At 44.6% G+C, this 19,939-nt stretch overlaps 1 protein-coding gene across 2 annotated transcripts in view; it reads left to right on the forward strand.

Moving 5' to 3' along the window:
* The window catches only part of itgbl1 (integrin, beta-like 1), a 200,058-nt gene that overhangs the window by 159,202 nt on the left and 20,917 nt on the right, over positions 1-19,939 (forward strand). Inside the window, exons 11-12 of one of the 2 annotated variants that reach the window (XM_059970527.1) lie at positions 7,511-7,657; positions 9,122-9,238. In XM_059970527.1, the coding sequence (XP_059826510.1) occupies positions 7,511-7,657; positions 9,122-9,238 (264 nt within the window). Of the gene's footprint in view, positions 1-7,510; positions 8,016-9,121; positions 9,239-19,939 lie in introns of those variants that run through there. The other variant, XM_059970526.1, reaches the window with a different exon arrangement.

Consider the following 19,939-nt stretch of genomic DNA (forward strand, 5'->3'; position numbering starts at 1 on the left):
AAGTTGACTGGTGAAAGAGATACAGGCTTGGAGAAGGACAGAAGGCCATGGGAGAAAGAAAAGGGGGAGGTGCACCAGAGGGAGGCGATGGGCAGGCAAGGAGATAAGGTGAGAGAGGGAAAAGGGGATGGGGAATAGAGAAAGGGGGCATTACCGGATGTTTGAGAAAATGATGTTCATGCCATCGGGTTGGAAGCTATCCAGAAGGAATTTATGGTGTTGCTCCTCCAATCTGTGTGTGGCTTCATTGTGACAGTAGAGGAGGCCATGGACTGACATGTCAGAGTGGGAATGGGATGTGGTGGCCACTGGGAGATCCTGCTTTTTCTGGCAGACGGAGTGCAGGTGCTCAGCCAAACTGTCTCCCAATCTTTATCAGGTCTCACCGATATACAGGAGGCCACACCAGGAGCACCAGATACAGTAGATGACCCCAACAGACTCACAGGTGAATGTTGCCTCACCTGGAAGGTCTGGACCCTAAATGGTAGTGAGGGAGGAGGTCCAGGGGCAGGTGTAGCCCTTATTCTATTTGCAAGGATAAGTGCCAGGAGGAAGATCAGTGGGAAGGGATAGGGGGGGGGGATGAATGGATAAGGGAATTGTGTAGGGAGCGATCCCTGCAGAAAGCAGAAAGTGGCGGTGACAAAAAGATGTGCTTGGTGGTGAGATCCCCTGGAGTTGGTGGAAGTTACGGGAAATTATATACTAGATGCAGAGGCTGGCGAGGCGTTAGGTGAGGTCAAGAGGAACCCTATACCTGGTGAGGTGACGGGAGGACGGGGTGAGGGCAGACGTGCGTGAAATGGAAGAGATGTGGAGGGCAAGGTTGACGGTGGAGGAAGGGATGCTTCTTTCTTTGAAGAAGAAGGACATCTCCTTCATTCTGGAATGAAAAACCTCATCCTGAGAGCAGATGTGGTGGAGCTGGAGGAACAGAGAGAAGGGGTTGGCATTTTTACAGGTAACAGGGTGGGAAGAGGTATAGTCCAGGAAGTTGTGAGAATCAGTGGGTTTATAATAGACACCAGTGGATAAGCTGCCTCAGAGGCAGAGACAAAGAGATCAAGAAAGGGGAGGGAGGTGTCAGAAATGGACCAGGTAAATTTGAGAGCAGAGTGGAAGTTGGAGGCAAAGTTGATGAAGTCGACTAGCTCGGTATGAGTGCAGCAAGCAGCATCAATGCAGTCATTGATGTAACGTAGGAACAGTTGGGGCAGTTACACCAGTATAGGCTTGGTACATAGACTGTTCCACATAGCCAACAAAAAGGCTGATTACAGCTGGGACCCAGGTAAGTACCCATGGCTACACTTCTTGTTTTTAGGAAATGGGAGGAGCCAAAGGAGAAATTATTGAACATAAGGTCAAGTTCTGTCAGATGGGAGGAGAGTGGCGGTGGAGGGGATCTGGCTGGGTCTGGTTTCCAAAAAGAAACAGAGAGCTTTGATGCCTTTCTGATAGGGGATAGAGACATAGGGACATGGTGAAAATAAGATGATCGGGGCCAGAGAACTTGAAATCATTGAAGAGATCAAGAGTGTGTGAAGTGTCACAGATGTAGGTAGGAAGGGACTGAAACCAGGGAGGATAAAAATGAGTTGAGTTTTTCAGATATGAATACAGTGAGGCAGGAACAAGCAGAAACAATGGGCCTACTTGGACAGGAAGTTTGGTGGATCGTGGGTACGAGCTGGAACCAGGAGGTGCAGGGTAAGGGAACGATGAGGTTGCTGGCAGTGTATGGGAGATCCCCAGAGTTAATAAGGTTGGTGGTGGTGTGGAAGACAATGGCTTGGTGCTCCTTAGTGGGGTCCTGTTCAGGGGGTAGGTAAGAGGAGGTGTTGCTGGGCCTCAGCAAGATAGAAGTCAGTCTGCTAGACTGCGACAGCTCCCTCTTTATCTGCAGGTTTGATGGTGAGGTTAGGATTAGTGCGGAGGGAGTGGAGAGCAGTGCGTTCAGAAGGAATTAGGTTAGAATTGGAGAGAGGGTGGTGAAGTTGAGAAGACCAGAGTGGGGGTGGCTAGGAAGAGGAGGAGGGGTGAAGACAGGAGAAGGGGTCAATGGTGCGGGGTGGTGAGTCTTTGCCAAAGAAACAGAGGCGGCGGAAGAAGAGCTCAGCATTGTGGTGGGTGCTGAACACTCTGAGGTGTGGACACAGGGGGACAAAACTGAGGCCCTTATGGTAAACAGAATGTTCTGCCTCTGAGAGGGGAAGATTGGAGGGGATAGAACCATAGAACATTACAGCACAGAAACAGGCCCTTTGGCCCTTCTTGGCTGTGCCGAGCCATTTTTCTGCCTAGTCCCACCGACCTGCGCCTGGGCCATATCCCTCCAACCCCCTCTCATCCATATACCTGTCCAAGTTTTTCTCAAAAGTCAAAAGTGAGCCCGTATTCATCACTTCATCTGGCAGCTCAGTCCACACTCCCACCACTCTCTGCATGAAGAAGCCCCCCCCCTAATACTCCCTTTAAACTTTCCCCCTTCACCCTTAACCCAAGACCTCTGGTTTTTTTCTCCCCTGGCCTCAGTGGAAAAAGCCTGCTTGCATTCACTCTATCTATACCCATCATAATTTTATACACCTCTATCAAATCTCCCCTCATTCTCCTACACTCCAGGGAATAAAGTCCTAACCTATTTCTCTGTAACTCAGTTTCTCAAGTCCTGGCAAAGTCCTTGTAAACCTTCTCCGCACTCTTTCTTTTTTTTATAATTTATTTTTTATTGAAGTTCATCAAACAAACATTTCCATAAGATGTATCTCAGACATTGTACATATATATCATATAATCATATATATCACAAAATCTCCACAAAGTATTTATCTAGGGTATACACTTATAGAAAAGAGTGGAAAGAGAAAACAAGCAAAAGGAAAAAACTATGTACAAGTAGGGAGTGATTTTTTTTTACAACCGATTCATTGATTTGTGAGAATAAAATCAGGCCTATGAGGCGTTATGTAGTTAAACCATTTTTCCCAGTATGAATCAATTTTGATCCAGCTTATGATTAACAGATGCTGTTATCTTCTCCATTTTGTAAATGTCCATTGTAATTTCCATCCATGTATTTAAAGTTGGGCTCTCCTGTGATAACCATTTCCTAGTAAGAGTCTTTTTACCAGCCACCAACAGTATATTCATTAAATATTTATCTCTTTTCAACCATTCTTGAGGTATATATCTAAAATATATGGTCTTATTCTCCAAGGGTATTTCACATTTAAAGATGTCTTGTAGGACATTGTGTATCCCCCTCCAATAGTTTTTGATAACAGGGCAGTCCCAAAAAATATGATAATGATTTGCATTTTGATTTCCACAATTTCTCCAGAAAACAGGGAGGTTACTATCGTAATGGGATTTCTGAGAGGGTGTAATAAAATATCTTATCAAGTTTTTCCATCTAAACTCCCTCCATTTCTTTGCACTCTTTCAACCTTATTAATATCCTTCCTGTAATTAGGTGACCAAAACTGCACATAATACTCTAAATTCGGTCTCACCAATGTCTTATACAACCTCACCATTACATTCCAACTCTTGTACTCAATACTTTGATTTATAAAGGCCAATGTACCAAAAGCTCTCTTTACAACCCTATCTACTTGTGAAGCCACTTTTAGGGAATTATGTATCTGTACTCCCAGATCCCTCTGTTCTACTGCACTCCTCAGTGTCCTACCATTTACCTTGTATGTTCTACCTTGGTTTGACCTTCCGAAGTGCAATACCTCACACTTGTCTGCATTAAACTCCATCTGCCATTTTTCAGCCCATTCCTCTAACTGGTCCAAATCCCTCTGCAAGCTTTGAAAACCTTCCTCCCTGTCCACTACACCTCCAATCTTTGTATCAACAGCAAATTTGCTGATCCAATTTGCCACATTATCATCCAGATCATTGATATAGATGACAAATAACAATGGACCCAGCACTGATCCCTGTGGCATACCACTAGTCACAGGCCTCCACTCAGAGCAGCAATCCTCCACTACCACTCTCTGGCTTCTCCCATTGAGTCAACGTCTAATCCAATTTACTACCTCACCATGTATACCTAGCGACTGGATCTTCCTAACTAACCTCCCATGCGGGACCTTGTCAAAGGCCCTACTGATGGGATGGTGAACACCCAGCACGGATGAGAGCTGGGATCGGGGGGGGAAGAAGGTTGGTAGTGTCAGAGGAGAGGGGAGGGTTGGGGTGAAAAGAAGATGGAGTATCTGAAGACCCAAAAGCTGGCAGAGGAACCTGAGAGACTCAGGATTACAGAGTGGTGGTGGGTTGCAGCGGGAGTGCATGAACTCCTAACCTGGAGGTGTTGTTGGTCAAGGGCAGAGTTGGAGTTGGAGGTTGTGCAATTGGCACTTGGAGGTTGTTGGAACCCATTTTGACGGTGGTGGAGTCGGGGTTTTGAATCTGCTTGGAATTGTTACACTGCATTGGTTCTGTTTCCTGCACCCATGCTGAGCTTGTCGACTTCATCAACTGTCTCCAGCTTCCACCCGCTCTCAAATTTACCTTGCCACTTCTGACACCTCCCTCCCCTTTCTTGATCTCCATGTCTCTATCTTATGTCTATTACAAACCCACTGACTCTCTTTGTCTCTACCTCTGAGGCAGCTTATCCACTGGTATCTATTATCGACCCACTGACTCTCACAGCTACCTGGACTATATCTCTTCCTACCCCGTTACTTGTAAAAATGCCAACCCCTTCTCTCTATTCCTCCAGCTCCACCACATCTGCTCTCAGGATGAGGCTTTTCATTCCAGAATGAAGGAGATGTCCTCCTTCTTCAAAGAAAGGGGCTTCCTTCCTCCACCGTCAATGCTGTCCTCCACCACATCTCTTCCATTTTGCACATGTCTGCCCTTACCTCATCCTCCCACCACCCCACCAGGGATAGGATTCCTCTTGTCCTCACCTACCACCGCACCAGCCTCTACATCCAGCCCACAATTCTCCGTTACTTCCGCCATATCCGGTGGGATCCCAGCACCAAGCACAGCTTTCCTCCCCACAACTTTCTGCTTTTCACAGGGATCACCCCTTATACAACTCCCTTGTCCATTCGTCCTCCCCACTGATCTCCCTCCTGGCACTTATCCTTGCAAGTGGAACAAGTGCTACACCTGCCCCTACTCCTCCTTCCTCACTAACATTTAGTGTCCAGACCTTCCAGGCGAGGCAACATTTAACAGTGAGTTTGTTGGAGTCATCTACTGTATCTGGTGCTATCGGTGTACATCGTTCAGACCCAACTTAGACTGGGAGACCGCTTCACCGAATACTTATGACCTATCCACCAGAAAAAGCTGTATCTCCCAGTGGCCACCCATTTTAATTCTACCTTCCATTCCCATTCTGACAAGTCAGTCCTTGGCCTCCTCTATTGTCACAATGAGGCCACACTCAGGTTGGAGGAGCAACACCGTCTGGATAGCCTCCAACCTGATGGCATAAACATTCATTTCTCAAACTTCCAGTAATGACCCCCTTTTCACCATTCCCCCTTCCCTTTTCCCTCTCTCACCTTATCTCCTTACCTGCCCATCACCCCCTGGTTCTCCTCCCCCTTTTCTTTCTTCCATGGTCTTCTGTCCTCTCATATCAGAATCCCCCTTTCCCAACCCCGTACCTCTTTCACCAGTCAACCTCCCAGCTCTGTACTTCAACCTCCCCCCCTCCCGGTTTCACCTCTCATCTTGTGTTCCTTCCTTCCGCCCTCCACCTTCGAACTCTGACTCCTCATCTTTTTTTCTCCAGTCCTGATGAAGGGTCTCGACCCGAAACATCGGCTGTTTACTCTTTTCCATAGATGCTGCCTGGCCTGCTGAGTTCCTTCAGTATTTTTGTCTGTGTTGCTTGTACATCCAGCATCTTCAGATATTCTCTTTTCTGTTGATAAACAATTAAGCCACTTTTCTGAAATCTGTGTCTCTCAAACAGTGAAGAAAAGGGGGAGATCTGCTCAGGGTTGACCTTGACTGTGTAAATGAGTCTTTGGACTGCACATCTTTCCAGGGTTCTATATCTGAGGAAGTGACCTATCAGAAATAAAACCTTAAATACAGAAATTGTTCCTTCTCCCCCTCCCATTGGGCAGAAGATACAAAAATCTCCAGGCATGTGCTGCCAGGCTCAAGGACAGTCCCTATTGTTTTAACACTACTGAACTGTCTTCTTGTAGGATAAGTTCGATCCTTGACCTCACAATCTACTGTACCTCATCATGGCCTTGCATATTATTGTCTGCCTGCACTGCACCTTCTCTGTAACTGTAACACTTTATTCTGCACTCTGTTAGTGATTTCCTTTGTACTACTGCATGGATGGTGTGCAAAGTTTTTCATTGTAGCTCACGTGTGACAATAATAAACCAGTTCTTCAGTTGCAGGAAGCAGCTCAAGTGAGATGACCTATCAGCTCAATGAACAAGTTTGGTATTCCTATAGACGACAATAAACTATTATGTGATTGGTTGTAAAGTGAACCGACATGACATATGCAGTTGAAATTTGAGTCACCTTGATTGACTGCTGGCCTTTAACTGTAACCTTTGTACAAACATAATGGATAGATTTCTTTCATTGTCTGGTAGATCCAAAACCTCAGAGAATCAAAATCAGGCTTATTATCGCTAATATATGTCATGAAATCTGTTGTTTTGTGACAGTGCAGGACATAAAAAAGCTACTATAATTTAAATATTGCAAAAGATTAATATCAAGACAGTGTTGATGAGTTCATGGACCCTTCAGAAATCTGAAGGCAGAGGGGATGAAGCTGTTCTTGAATAATTGAGTGTAGGTCTTCATGCTCCTGTACCTTCTCCTCGATGGTTGTACCTTATAAAAGAACAGAGCATGCCTGGATGGTGAGGATCTGGAGTGATGGACGCTGCCCTCTTGAGGCTCTACTTCTTGAAGGTGTCCTCGATGGTGGGGAGGTTTGTGCCTGCGATAGGGCTGGCTGAGTCCACAGCCTTTCAATACTTCTCTGCACCATACTTCCTGACAGTGTCCACTGTACAGGATTAATTGGACAAGTCAATTGTTATTGGAGGGCCCTGCACTATAACAGGATCCAGAAACGGCGAGGCAATTGAACTCATTGAAGCTGTTTATTGTCATTGATTAAACAAAACCAAAAGGTCCCTGATGGATACAACTACTGATTGTAGACGTCCCTGATGATCTGTAAGTCAATAAAAAAAAAACAATTTGAGGAACTTATTATATTGGAAATTTCTTAAACGTTACCATGTGGTAGGTTTAATGAGTGTGTTGTTTTGTAGATAATGTACTCAATTGCAATTAAAGCTGCCATTGAGGAAGATTCTACACTGAAGACAGTCTTTGATTGTGTGTGTAGGATCACAGGGGCAGGTCTAATGGTAACTGTTACCTCCACACGCATCTACAGGATAATAACCCCCCCCCCCCCCTGCTGTCTCTGACAACTGCTGATTTGGGCCCTGTCTTCTGACAGGGAATGGCATCTGCTCGTGTGGACGGTGTATTTGTGATGACGACTGGTTTGGGAAACACTGCGAACATCCCAGGGACTGCAGCATGTCGCAGGAAGAGAGCAGGAGTCTGTGTGAATCTCCTGAGGGGTTAATCTGCTCTGGAAAAGGTAAGTCGAGAATCATTTACCTCTTCCATGTCGCTACGATAGATTCACGTGGCACGAGAGGCATTACAGCCCATTGTAGATCTTTGAAAGAACTTGAAATGTTGCTGCACAGTCATTTCATAGGGCATATTTTTACTGGGAAACTAGCCCCAAGCAACATGTTCAAATCTCAGCCCAGCAGCTGTGGTAATTTCAATCAATCTGGAGCAATAGTATTGATGACCATGGGAGTACCAGCCTGTTATAAATCTCAAATAGTTTGCCATCATCCCTCAGGGAAGAAGCATAATAACATAGAAATCTACTGCACAATACAGGCCTTTCGGCCCACAAAGCTATGCCGACCATGAAACCTACTCTAGCAGCTTCCTAGAGTCCTCCCGCATAGCCCTCTATTCTTCTAAGCTCTGTGTAGCTTAAAAGATCCTCTCTCTTTCTCCAGTCTGCTCTTTAACTGAAGTCCAATAACAAGATCAACTCTTAGCTACCTTCTGAAATGGCCCAATGAAGTATTCAATGAGAGGGCAACCGGGGAGCTGTCTAACAAATCTTTTGGTTACCTACATTTAAATGAAGTGTTAAAAGCATCCCACTTCTTACTCTTCCCCCCCAATCACAGCCTGCCAAATTTGTACTTTCTTTGAACATATTTTTGCAGTTCTCTGTGGAAAGATCCTGTTGAATCTGCTTCTGCTGCCTCTTCTGGCAGCAAGTTCCAAATCACGAGCAGTTCATCACCACCGGAAGGATGTGGCAGCAACGGAGAAGAGATTTGCTAGGATGCTGCCCTGCATGGATGGTGGTGGCTATCAGGAGAGATTGGACTGGCTGGGCTTGTTCTCACGAGCAAGTAGGATACTGAGGAGTGACCTTATAGGTGTTCATAAAATCATGGAGGGTGCAGACTCAACCTTTACTCCCCAGGGCAGGGGAGTCCAAAGGCAGAGGGCATAAGTTCAAGGTGAAAGGGGAGAAATTTAAAGGAGATCCAAGGAGAAGAGTCTGACACAAATGGTAGTAAATATCTGGAAAGACCTGCCAGAGGAGATGAGAGAGACAGGCACAATTACATAATTTAAAAGGCATTTGTACAGGTTCTTGGATAGGAAGAAAAGTAGATACAGGCCTAATACAGACAAGTGGGACACCATATATAGCATTGATAAGATGGGCTCAAGGGCCTCTGTTTCTGTGCTGTATTCTAACTTCCCTTGGAGCAAAGGAGGCTGAGAGATAATAGAAGTATAAAGCGGGTACCTCTGGGCAACCACCCTCCTGCCCCTCCACTTATTTTAAACCCTCTATTCTGTGTGACCCACTGCTGGTGAGGTGGAGGGAATCAGGGTCTCTGTAGGTGAAGGCTTTAATTGGATTTCACAATGTGACGGTGGCTGCAGTTAAAATGAGGAGGCTCGGGGTGCTGGTGTTGAATGTTACTGAGTGGATGATTTGAACCCTCCCCAGGTTCCTGTCACTGTGGCAAGTGTATGTGTGGCTCTCTCCAGCAATGGTATATCTCAGGCCAGTTCTGCGAGTGCGACGATCGGCTGTGCGATGAATATCAAGGCATCATTTGTACAGGTAATACCCTCCTCACTCCCTGAGCCAGACTGAGCTTCCTTTCCACAACTCTGCCAGGGAATAAAGAAAGGCTTAGTTTATTATTGTCATCCATACTAACATAAAGCTTGTCTTGCATACTGTTTACACAGAACAAATCATTACCCGGTGCTTTGAGCTAGAATGTGGTAAAACAATAACAATGCAGAATAACGTGTAAAAGCTTCCTAAAAAGATTAAAGCATTTTCTTCCTGAGAGTCACCACCCTCGGTGAGAAGAAAGCCCTATGCACCTCATTTTGACATTTGAGACTCTGGTGGAAACATCTCAGCATCTCCCCTGTCACTGTGTCTTGGTTATTTCAACATCACATTAGATTCACAGAACCCCAACATCCAAACTATGCTCTCTTCCCATTGCTGCCACTGGGAAGGTGGTATAGGAGCCTTAGGTCCCATACTATTAGGTTCAAGAACACTGGTTCCTGAGTCAGTGTGGATAACCTCAGTCACCTCATTATTGAAGCTATGGACTCACTTTGAAAGACTCCACAACTTGTATTCCCAGCATCATCTCGCCATCTTTGTATTTCTTTGTTTTATGATGAATGCCTGCAAGAAAATGAACCTCAGGGTAGTATATGACAACATTGATAATTTTGAATTTTGATCTTCTGAACTCCAAAATATACAGACCGACTTCTTGAATTACAAAACCCTCTCACCACATTTTTAGAACTTTCATTTCCATAGTGCATTCCCTCTTCCTCTCCTGATGTCCATTAAGGTTATAGTTTCAGGCGATGCAAGGTTTTGGGAATTGCCTTCCTCTCACACAGAGAGACTGAATGGTGGAACTCCCTGGAGAAGCTTACTCCATCAATAGTTATAGACCTCAAGTTGATTGAATTTTGCTCTGGAGAAGGGTTTAAAATAATGCTTGGCCTCAGCAGTGACACAGAGAAGCTTTGACTTCAGTGAATGTGGAATGGGCTGGAGGAAACCCACTAACCCATTGCTCTCAGTGATGGACCGATTAAAATTAGGAATGTACCGAGTGTACTTGGAGAATGTGGAGACTTGAGGGAGTTGGAGGAAGGCTGTAGAGATAGGGAGGGGCTTTCTCAGTCAGGAAACTGAAGATTGGTTCGAAGCCTTTAAATTAGCGTTCTGCTGAAGGATCTTTTTCCGAAAATGTTGACTCTGTTTCTCTTCCCACAGACATTGTCTGATCTGTTGAGAGTTTCCAGCACTTTCTGGTTTTGTTTCAGATTTACAGCATCTGCAATTTTTATGATTTTCACAAAATTACCCATTTAGGAGGCTGGGTAAGTCGGCAGCCCTGGGACAAGTGGGAGCTTGGTGTGGTGGAGCAGTCCTGAAATGGGCCTCAGAAGTTTGGATGAGATAAAGTTCATGGAAGGTGGGATAGTGTGTACTGTGTCTCTCCTTGCAGGACAAGTACAGTTCACCAGGTGATCCCTGGAACACGCTCCCTGAATGGCCCTCTGCTCCTTAGGATGGTGAACCCAAGAACACAGGAAACAGGAGCAGGCGTAGGCCACTCAGCCTCTCAAGGTTGCTCTACCAATTAAAGGTTGGGTGCCATGATAATGTAGCCGTTAGCTAGTAAATAAATAAACAAGTAATCAAGAAAGTAAATAAATAAATGATCATGGTTGGCTTCGACTCCGTCTCTGTGCCAATTCACCATTGTCCTCTATCAAAGAGTCTGTCTCTCCTCTTTCGATCCCCCAATGATCCATTCTCCTCAACCCTCTGGGGCAGAGGATTCCAGGGAGTCACCACCCTCGGAGGGAAGAAATTCCTATGCCCTCCAGTTTTAAATGAAACCTCCCCTTACCTTTGTCTCTGAGACTTTCCCACCAGTGAAAACGTCTTGGCATCTCCCCTTAGCTATATTATGATCATGTCTGGTCCTTACAAACTACAGCCCCAACTTCTTTAGTTGCTTGTGGTATGAACCCCTCTCACCACACAGTTATGATTCCGAATCTTCCTGCAATTATCCCAGTAAATCCTCTGGATTTCTTTATTTATTTAGCATGGAGTAGGTTCCTCTGGCTTTCTGAGCCACGCTGCCCCAGCAACCCCAGACAAACCGAATTAACCCTAACTTAATCATAGCATGATTTTCAATGACTAATTAACCCACCGGTTATGTCTCTAGATGGTGGGGGGAAGCCAGGGGCACTGGAGAAAACCTGAAGGACGTACAGAGACTCCTTAACTCTCTGTAGCCCTCCTCCTCTCACTTTAAACCTGTACCGTCTAGCCTTAGACACTCCCACCACGGGGACAAATTCTTAATAGCCACCTCTTAGACTCCCTCTTCAGCCTCTCCTACTCCAGAAGAAATAAATCCAGTCCTTCGTTATAATGCCCAAATCCAGGCAGCGCCCTGGAGAATCTTAAGTGCCAGAGAATCTGCAGAATAGCTCAAAAAAATGGAGGAACTCAGCAGGTCAGGCAGCATCTGTGGAAATGAATAAACACTTGACGTTTCAGACCAAAATCCTTCATCAGGACGCAGAGGTTCTGCAGATGGTGGTAGTCTAGATGAATAAACAGGTCCTAATAAAGGATCCTGCCCTGAAACATTAACTGTTTATCCCCTCCATTGAGCTGCATGACTTGCTGAGTTCCTCCAGCATTTTGTGTGTGTTATCCTGGATAATCTCTTCTGCCCCCTCACCAGCAGAGCCCCATCCTTCTTATTTATCTTTGGGCAAAGGCAGTTTATACAGATGCATCACAGAGAGCATCCTAACTAGATGCATCACAGCTTGGTAATGCCACTGTTCTGCTAAAGACAGGAAGGAATTTCTGGGTTGTGGACACAGCCTAGCACATCATGGAAACTAGCCTTCCCTCCACAGATTCCTTCTATGCTTCCCTGCATCCTCGGGAAAGTAGCTATCATAATCAAGTAGCTATCATAACCTTGGACATTTCATCTTCTGCCCCCCCCCCCCATCCTATAGGGCAGAATATACTAAAGCTTGGGACCTCGTACCACCAGGCTCAGCAACAGATTCAATCCCACTGTTATCCGACTCTTGAACAGACTTCTCATATGCTAAATGATGAACTCTTGTTCTTTGAAACTAGCTCATCATGGCCCTTCATTTGTCTATCTGCACTATTCCTCCCCTCTAACTGTCTCATTAATCTCTGCATTCCAGCTTTATTTTTATTGCCTTGGGTAAGGCATGATCTACCTGGACGGCATGCAGACAAAAGCTTCTTGCTGTTTCTTGGTCCACGAGGCAATAATAAACCAATCCAATCCAGTTTTCCCTGCACCTGCCTCCTCCCACATTCTCCCGACTCTCAGGGGAAGACGTTCCTCTTGTGTGTTGGGTTGGGTTTGTTGGTGACAGTCACAGGGTACTGGGTTCTCTTCATGCAGAAACAGTTCTAGTTGGATCCCAGCAAAGCTTTCACCATTCTAAAGATCATTAATAGTAAATGCTCTGATCTTTCTTTCTCAAGAGAATCAAGAGCCCAGCTTCACCAGTCTCTGAGAATCTCTCTCTCAGACCAGACATAATTGTTCCACAATGCCAACAATGCAAGCTTCCAATATTCCTGATGAGGGTGTCAGCCCAAAATGTTGACTATTTACTCTTTTCTGTAGGTGCTGCCCAGCCTGCTGAGTTCCTCCAGCATTTTGTGTGTGTTGCACAGCTCCAGAGTTAATGTTTCTCTCTTGGATTACTTCTCCAGCCATGAGGTTAAACAATTTGTACTATTGTCACACACATTATTGAAATACTCCTTTGCATGTACAGCCATAATAATTAACACAGGGGTCGGCAACGTTTACCACTAAAAGAGCCAATATGGACCCATTTCCCACAGAAAAGAAAACACTGGGAGCCACAAAATGAAATAACACTGCATACAACGGGTTTTTTTTGCCTTTATGCTATGTATAAACAAACTATAATGTGTTGCATTTTTGAAATTGATGAACTCCTGCAGAGAAAACGAAATTACATTTCTGCATGCAACAAAAACATTTTGAACTCTGAAAAAAAGACGTTGGGTTGAAGGTTACTACATAGGTAGCCTACCTTGGATCGAAGAATTAAAAGAAAGCGCGCACTGGCGGGTGTCAGGCATTGGCAGTGGTGATGTATATTAATAGCGATAAAAAACACGTTGTAGCGGTGTAGCGCTACACGCAGCGCTAAAATAAAGACTGCAGTCAAAGGTAACTTTATTCGAACTAAACAGCCTTGCTTTTAAGCCTCCCTCAACCCAGCCCCCATGGACGCAGATGCTGCAAAAGACGCGTACTCACAAACCCGCGTAGGCTATCTCCCTTAGCCGGAATGCTGGCTAATTGTGAGGAAATGTGTCGCCACACTTAGATCGTACAAGATCACCATAATCTTCAAATTTAGAATTACATTTCAAAAGCTAACAAACTAACATAAAATACATTTTAATTAAATACTGACCAATTATTTCCCAAAGCCACAGGGAGCCGCAGCACAGAGGTGAAAGAGCCACAAATGGCTCGGGAGCCGCAGGTTGCCGACCCCTGAATTAACAGATCAATTTTTGGCAGTCAGGATCACTCTATTAATGAGGAACAGATTTGCTTTGCTATTGTTTGATAATTACTTCGGACTTTAGTTTCAATGAACGTGAAATGATTTTTCGAACATAAATTTTCCTTTTAATTTCCAAGTAATCTTCCTTTTAATCTTGGGAATTATAGACTAGTGAGCGGTGGGCAAACTATTGGAGAGGATTCTAAGGACAGAATTTACGAGCATTTGGTGAGTAATAGTCTGATCAGCATGGGCTTGTGAGGGGGAAGTCATGCCTCATGAGCTTGATTGAATTCTTTGAGGAAGTGATAAAACCAGTTGATGAAGGTAGAGCATTAGTCGAGGAATTGAGTTCAAGAGCCACACAGTAATGTTGCAGTTCTCATTTGGAGTAATGTGTTCAGTTCTAGTTGCCTCTTTATAGGAAGATTTGGAATAGGTGCAGAGGAGATTTATCAGAATGCTGCCTCGATGGGAGAATGTGCCTTATGAGGAAAGGTTGAGTGAGCTTGGGCTTTTCTCTTTGGGGCAAAAGGTTAGTGGTGGTTTGACTTGATAGAGGTGTAGATGGTAAAAAGTATAGATAGATTGGACAGCTAGCATTTTTTCCCCAGGACTGATCTGGCTAATACAAGAGGACATAAGGTGATTGGATGAAAGTATAGGGGGATATCAGAGATATCCTCTAATCACCTTAGAGTTATGAGTTTTTGTTGACACAGAGTGGTGAGTGGGTGGAACACACTACCAGGGGTGGTTGTAGAGGCAGTAGTATTAGGGATATTTAAGAGACTCTTGTATATGCACACAGATGAAAGAAAAATGGAGGGATATGTGAGAGGGAAGGGTTAGATTGATCTTGGACGTGACGGCTGGCACATCATGGGCCAAAAATAGGTGAAAGAGAGATTAGATTTATTTGTCATATGTGCTTCGAAATGTCAAACCATACAGAGAAATGATTCATTTGCGAGGGCTGTGGGGAAGCCTACGAGTGCCCCTGTGCTTCCGGTGTCAATGTAGCATGCCAACAACTTACTGCATCCGATCCATATGTCCTTAGAATGTGAGAGGAAATGGGAGCAGCCAACGAAAAGCAGCAGCATGGTCACGGGCAGAACGTACAAACTCCTTATGGACAGCAACGAGAATTGAACTCTGTTCTTCAGCTGTCACTGTAAAGTGTTACACTAGTGGTTACACTACTCTACTGTGCTGTAGAGAGAGGTAGGTATGGAGGCAGGGGCCACCAATTGGATGACACTCTGTAACAGTTTGGAATGGGGGAGGACATTCAGCCCTCAAGCCTGTACACTTTCCTATTGAGTGTTCGGGCAGGATGGAGGGGCTGAGTGAGCTACATTTGTCTCTATTGTCTTGAGTTCATAGCAGATCTCTACCATAACTCCATCTGTAGCTCTCAGTCCAAAATCGACTGAAGAACCAAACCTTTGGAATTTCCATGCTCTGCAACGGAAGACAGGGAGGCTCTACAACGGAAGTCAAAGCTGGCAACGCATTACTGGCACCAGCCCATGCGCCATCAAGGACATATATACAGAAAGGTGCTAGAAAAAGGCCAGTAACATCATGAACCCTCCCACCTTGCTCATGGAGCGTTAATCCCACTTTCGTCAGGGTGAGGCTATGTAGCATCCACGCCAGGACCACAGACTCAAAAAACTTACTTTCCCCAGTCAGCACAGCTAGTCAACACCTCCACTAACCCTCCCCTCCCCCCTCCTCCCACCACTACTTTATCATTTCCTATCACTTTACATACAGACATTCTTGTGCCTAGTGACACTTTATGGACACATAATCAATCAGTGTATGTAAGCTATCACATGTATTTATATTTATTGTTTTACTTTAGCGTTGTGTTCTTTATCTTAATGTCAAGGTTGGAGGACTGTGTATGTGTGTGGGTGGTTGAGAGGAACAAGCGTTGTTTTGCTCTTGTTGATTATTGTATTCTGTGTTGTGCTGCTGAGTATTGCAAGAATATTATGCTGGCGCTAGGATTTGTGGCTACACTTGCTGGCTGCTCCCAGGTTACCCTCGGCGTGTTGGTTGTTAACGCAACTGACACATTCCACTGCATGCTTCGATCTACATGTGATAAATAAACTTGAACCTCGAGTCCTGAATCTTCAATCAGTCGTACAGGGTGATGGTGAGGCCACATCTGTAACACTGTGCAGTTCTGGTCCCCATGCCTAAGAAAAGACATGGTAGATCTGGAGGCAGTTCGAAGGAAGTTCGTCAGGGTAATTCCTGGGATGAGAGGGTTTTCCTGCCAAGAGTCTGGATTTGTATTCGTGGAGGTTTAGAAGAATGATGATTTATCTCATGGAAGCATAGAAGCGAATTGACAGGGTAGATGTTGGAAAATGTTCACAAGTGGGAGAATTATGAACAAGAACAAACTGTTACAAAATAAGGGGCCAGTGATTTAAAACTGAGGCAGGTTGAAACATCTTCTCTCAAAGGCAGGTGAACCTTTGGAAGTCTCTGCTCCTGATGGTGGTGAAGGCTGAATCATTGAAGATGGAAATAGATAAAGATTTGAAAGACTGAGGAATTGAAAGTTATGGAAAACTGGCACAGACAAGGAATTGAGGCCAGCATGGATTAGCCATGATTATATTGAGTTGTGGGACATGATAGAGGGGCTGAGTGGCCTACACTTGCACCTGTTGACTTCTGTTCATAATAGATCTCTACCATAACTCAATCTATGGCCTTGATTCAGTAGCCCTCATTCCAAAAGTAACTGAAGAACTAGAGCTCTGGGATTTTCAGGTGGCCCTTGACTCCACTGCGAGTTGTTCTTTTTGAGGGAGTGTATGGGGGTCCTGATTTCCACAGCCCAGCTTGCTGACATCCTCACTGATAACTGAGGTTTAGTTTTAAGAATCTGCTCCTGACCCCCTGCAACAGGGGTGGAGTGTCTCTCAATAATCCCTATTAATCATCTTCATGTGAGAGGTGGTTGATAAGCTTGTGACCTAAGGTAGAAGATAAGTTATTAACTTCAAACTTTCTGCATTCTCACTCAAAGAGTTGAACTGCACATGTATGTAATGAGAGCGTCTTGGACCTCCAGGTGGTCCACAGCCAGGGTGTTTGATAAGTTCATAGCCTAAAGCGGAGATGAGTTATACAGCTCTCATTACATGCATGTGCAGTTCAACTCTTTGAGTGAAAAATACAAAAAGTTTGAAGTTAATAACTCATCTCCTACCTTAGGCCATGAACTTATCAATCACCCTGCTGTGGACCGCTTCTGAAGGTCCAAGACGCCGACTTCTACAAAGAAGGGATCCGTATGTTCCATGACCACTGGACTAAGTGCGTAGATGTAGGAAAAATAAATGTGCTAGGTTTTCAAAAATCAGAAAAATCTAGAAGATGAGATTCTAGATTTCATTAAACTTCTACCTTAGGCCACAAACTTATCAATCACCCCTCTTATCTTCAGTGGTGCAATTCAATGCCACCACCCTCACATCTTATCCTGCTGCTCACCTACTCTTCATTAAGTGTGCAACCTTAACAAGTCATTTAGCCTTTTTAAGTTGACTTTGCTCTGGTGGTAAGAACAAAAGGTAACTCAGCAGGTAATCTGTGGAAAGAGAGGTAAGGTCTCTTAAATGTCCCTGCAACACACACAAAATGCTGGTGGAACGCAGCAGGCCAGGCAGCATCTATAGGAAGAAGCGCTGTCGACGTTTCGGGCCGAGACCCTTCGTCAGGATGCCTCGACCATCACCCCTAGCAGCACGTTCCACGTACCCACCACTCTCAGTGCATAGAAACTGCATATCTCTGTACCCCATACCTTCCTCCAATCACTTTAAAATTATTCCCTCTTGTGTTTGCCATTCTGTGTTAACTCAATGTTGAATTAAACTAATTCCTTCTGCCTGCACTTAATCCAGATCCCTCTCTCCCCTGCATATTTATGCGTCTACCGCCTCCTGAACACCATTATTGTATCCATCTCTAGTTGCATCCCCCCACCCTTAGTGCAAAAATAAAATATATCTTTTAAACTTTGTCCCTCTCACCTCTAGCACTTGACATTTCTACCCACTGAATTAGTATGTGGTTACATATGAACCACAGCTATGCAAAGTTGGGAATCTGTAGAACTGGGCATTGTTCTCTCATTCACCCACTAATCTTTATTTGCAGCAGTCATCTTCAATGTTACAAAATATAATTACTTGGCACAGTCTCCAAAGATAGCAATAACCCACCAAGATAATACTTTCTCTCGGAGTTGGCCAACACACAGCTCAATCGCTTCACAATCTATTTCTTTTATTAGTAGCTCTTTAGCATATTATTCATTTCCCTGTTATTGTGGCAGAACAAGGCTAGATAAACTGGATTTCCTTCTAATTCTTAACGCTGATTTTGTTGTGGAGAGCAACGTTTCCTCTAAATTGCAGTGGCCAGTGTGTGCAAAAATCTTGTGCTGTGCAGCTTTTTGCCCAGTGACAACAACACGTGCACACTAAATTTTTTAGTGGAATAAGCTGCCAAGTCCAGTTTGTTGTTCATGGCTTAAAAGGAATAGAATAATACACAGTAAAGAAATTCACTTACCTGAGATGCAACAGCCTGGGACTTTTTTGACAGAAAAATGGCATATCCCGGCATCAAAAAAAAAATCCTGGGCTGCAGCCTGTGTGATTTCCACACCCCTGAACAGTGAGAGCCGAGAACGTGCAAGGCTTGCTATTAGCTGCAGACCGATATACTATAAGAAGTGAAAGTAGATTAGGTGATGAAATCTGGTTAATATGTTGAAACTTGAAATAAGACTTTAATATGTTAAAATATACTTAACATGCCAGCGAGGTAGAGGGTGACGACCTTTTGTGCGCAGTTTAAATTCCTTTGTGCGCGAGTTGTAAAAAATGCGTGCACACGCACACCTTAGAGGGAGCATTGGTTGGGAGGGTGTTTGCCTTAGTGTGGGTATAGAACACAGAACGTAGAACACTACAGTATAGTACTGACCCATTCAGTCCATGTTATTGTATCGATCTATGTGTATAAACTGACTCCATGATCAATCTAATCCTTCCCTCCTGCGTGGCCCTAGGGCCACCATTGTTCTTAAATCCATATATTTATCTATGAGTCTTTTAAATGTCCCTGTTGTAGCAACCTCTACCACCATTCCCAGCAGTGTATTCCAGGCACCCAACACTCTTTATGCTGGAGGAACTTACCAGGTCAGGCAGCATCTATGGAGGTCAATGAACAGTCAAAATTTCAAGCCAAAACCCTTCATCAGGACTTCATTAGTCCTGATGATGGGTCTTGGTCTGAAACACTGACTGTTTATTCCCCTCCATAGATGTTGCCTGACCCACTGAGTTTATAAGTGACTTGAATTGACTTTATTTCTTACATCTTTCATATACATGAGTAAAAATCTTTACGTTACATCTCTGTCTAAGTGTGCAATCTTCAATTTATAGCAATTTATAATAAATGGTATGTACAACAGGACAGTCATTGTAACATAGAAATACAATTGTATCAACATGAATTAATTATCTGATGGCCTGATAGAAGAAGCTGTCCCAGAGCCTGTTGGTCCTGGCTTTAATGCTGCGGTACCATTTCCCGGATGGTAGCAGCTGGAACAGTTTGTGGTTGGGGTGACTCGGGTCCCCAATGATCCTTTGGGCCCTTTTTACACACCTGTCTTTGTCAATGTCCTGAATAGTGGGAAATTCACATCTTCAGATGCTCTGGGCTGTCCGCACCACTCTCTGCAGAGTCCTGCGATTGAGGGAGGCGCAGTTCCCATACCAGGCAGTGATGTAGCCAGTCAGGATGCTCTCAGTTGTGCCCCTGTAGAAAGGATTTGGGGGGCCCATGCCAAACTTCTTCAACCGTCTGAGGAGAAAGAGGCACTGTTGTGCCTTCTTTAACCACACAGCCAGTATATACACACCACGTGAGATCCTTGGTGATGGGATGCTGAGGAACTTAAAGTTGTTCACCCTCTCAACCCCAGATCAATTGGTGTCAATAGGAGTTAGCCTGTCTCCATTCTTTCTGTAGTCCACAACCAGCTCCTTTGTTTTTGCAACATTGAGGGAAAGGT

Source organism: Hypanus sabinus, chromosome 5 (genome assembly GCF_030144855.1).
Source record: "Hypanus sabinus isolate sHypSab1 chromosome 5, sHypSab1.hap1, whole genome shotgun sequence".
NCBI lineage: Eukaryota > Metazoa > Chordata > Chondrichthyes > Myliobatiformes > Dasyatidae > Hypanus > Hypanus sabinus.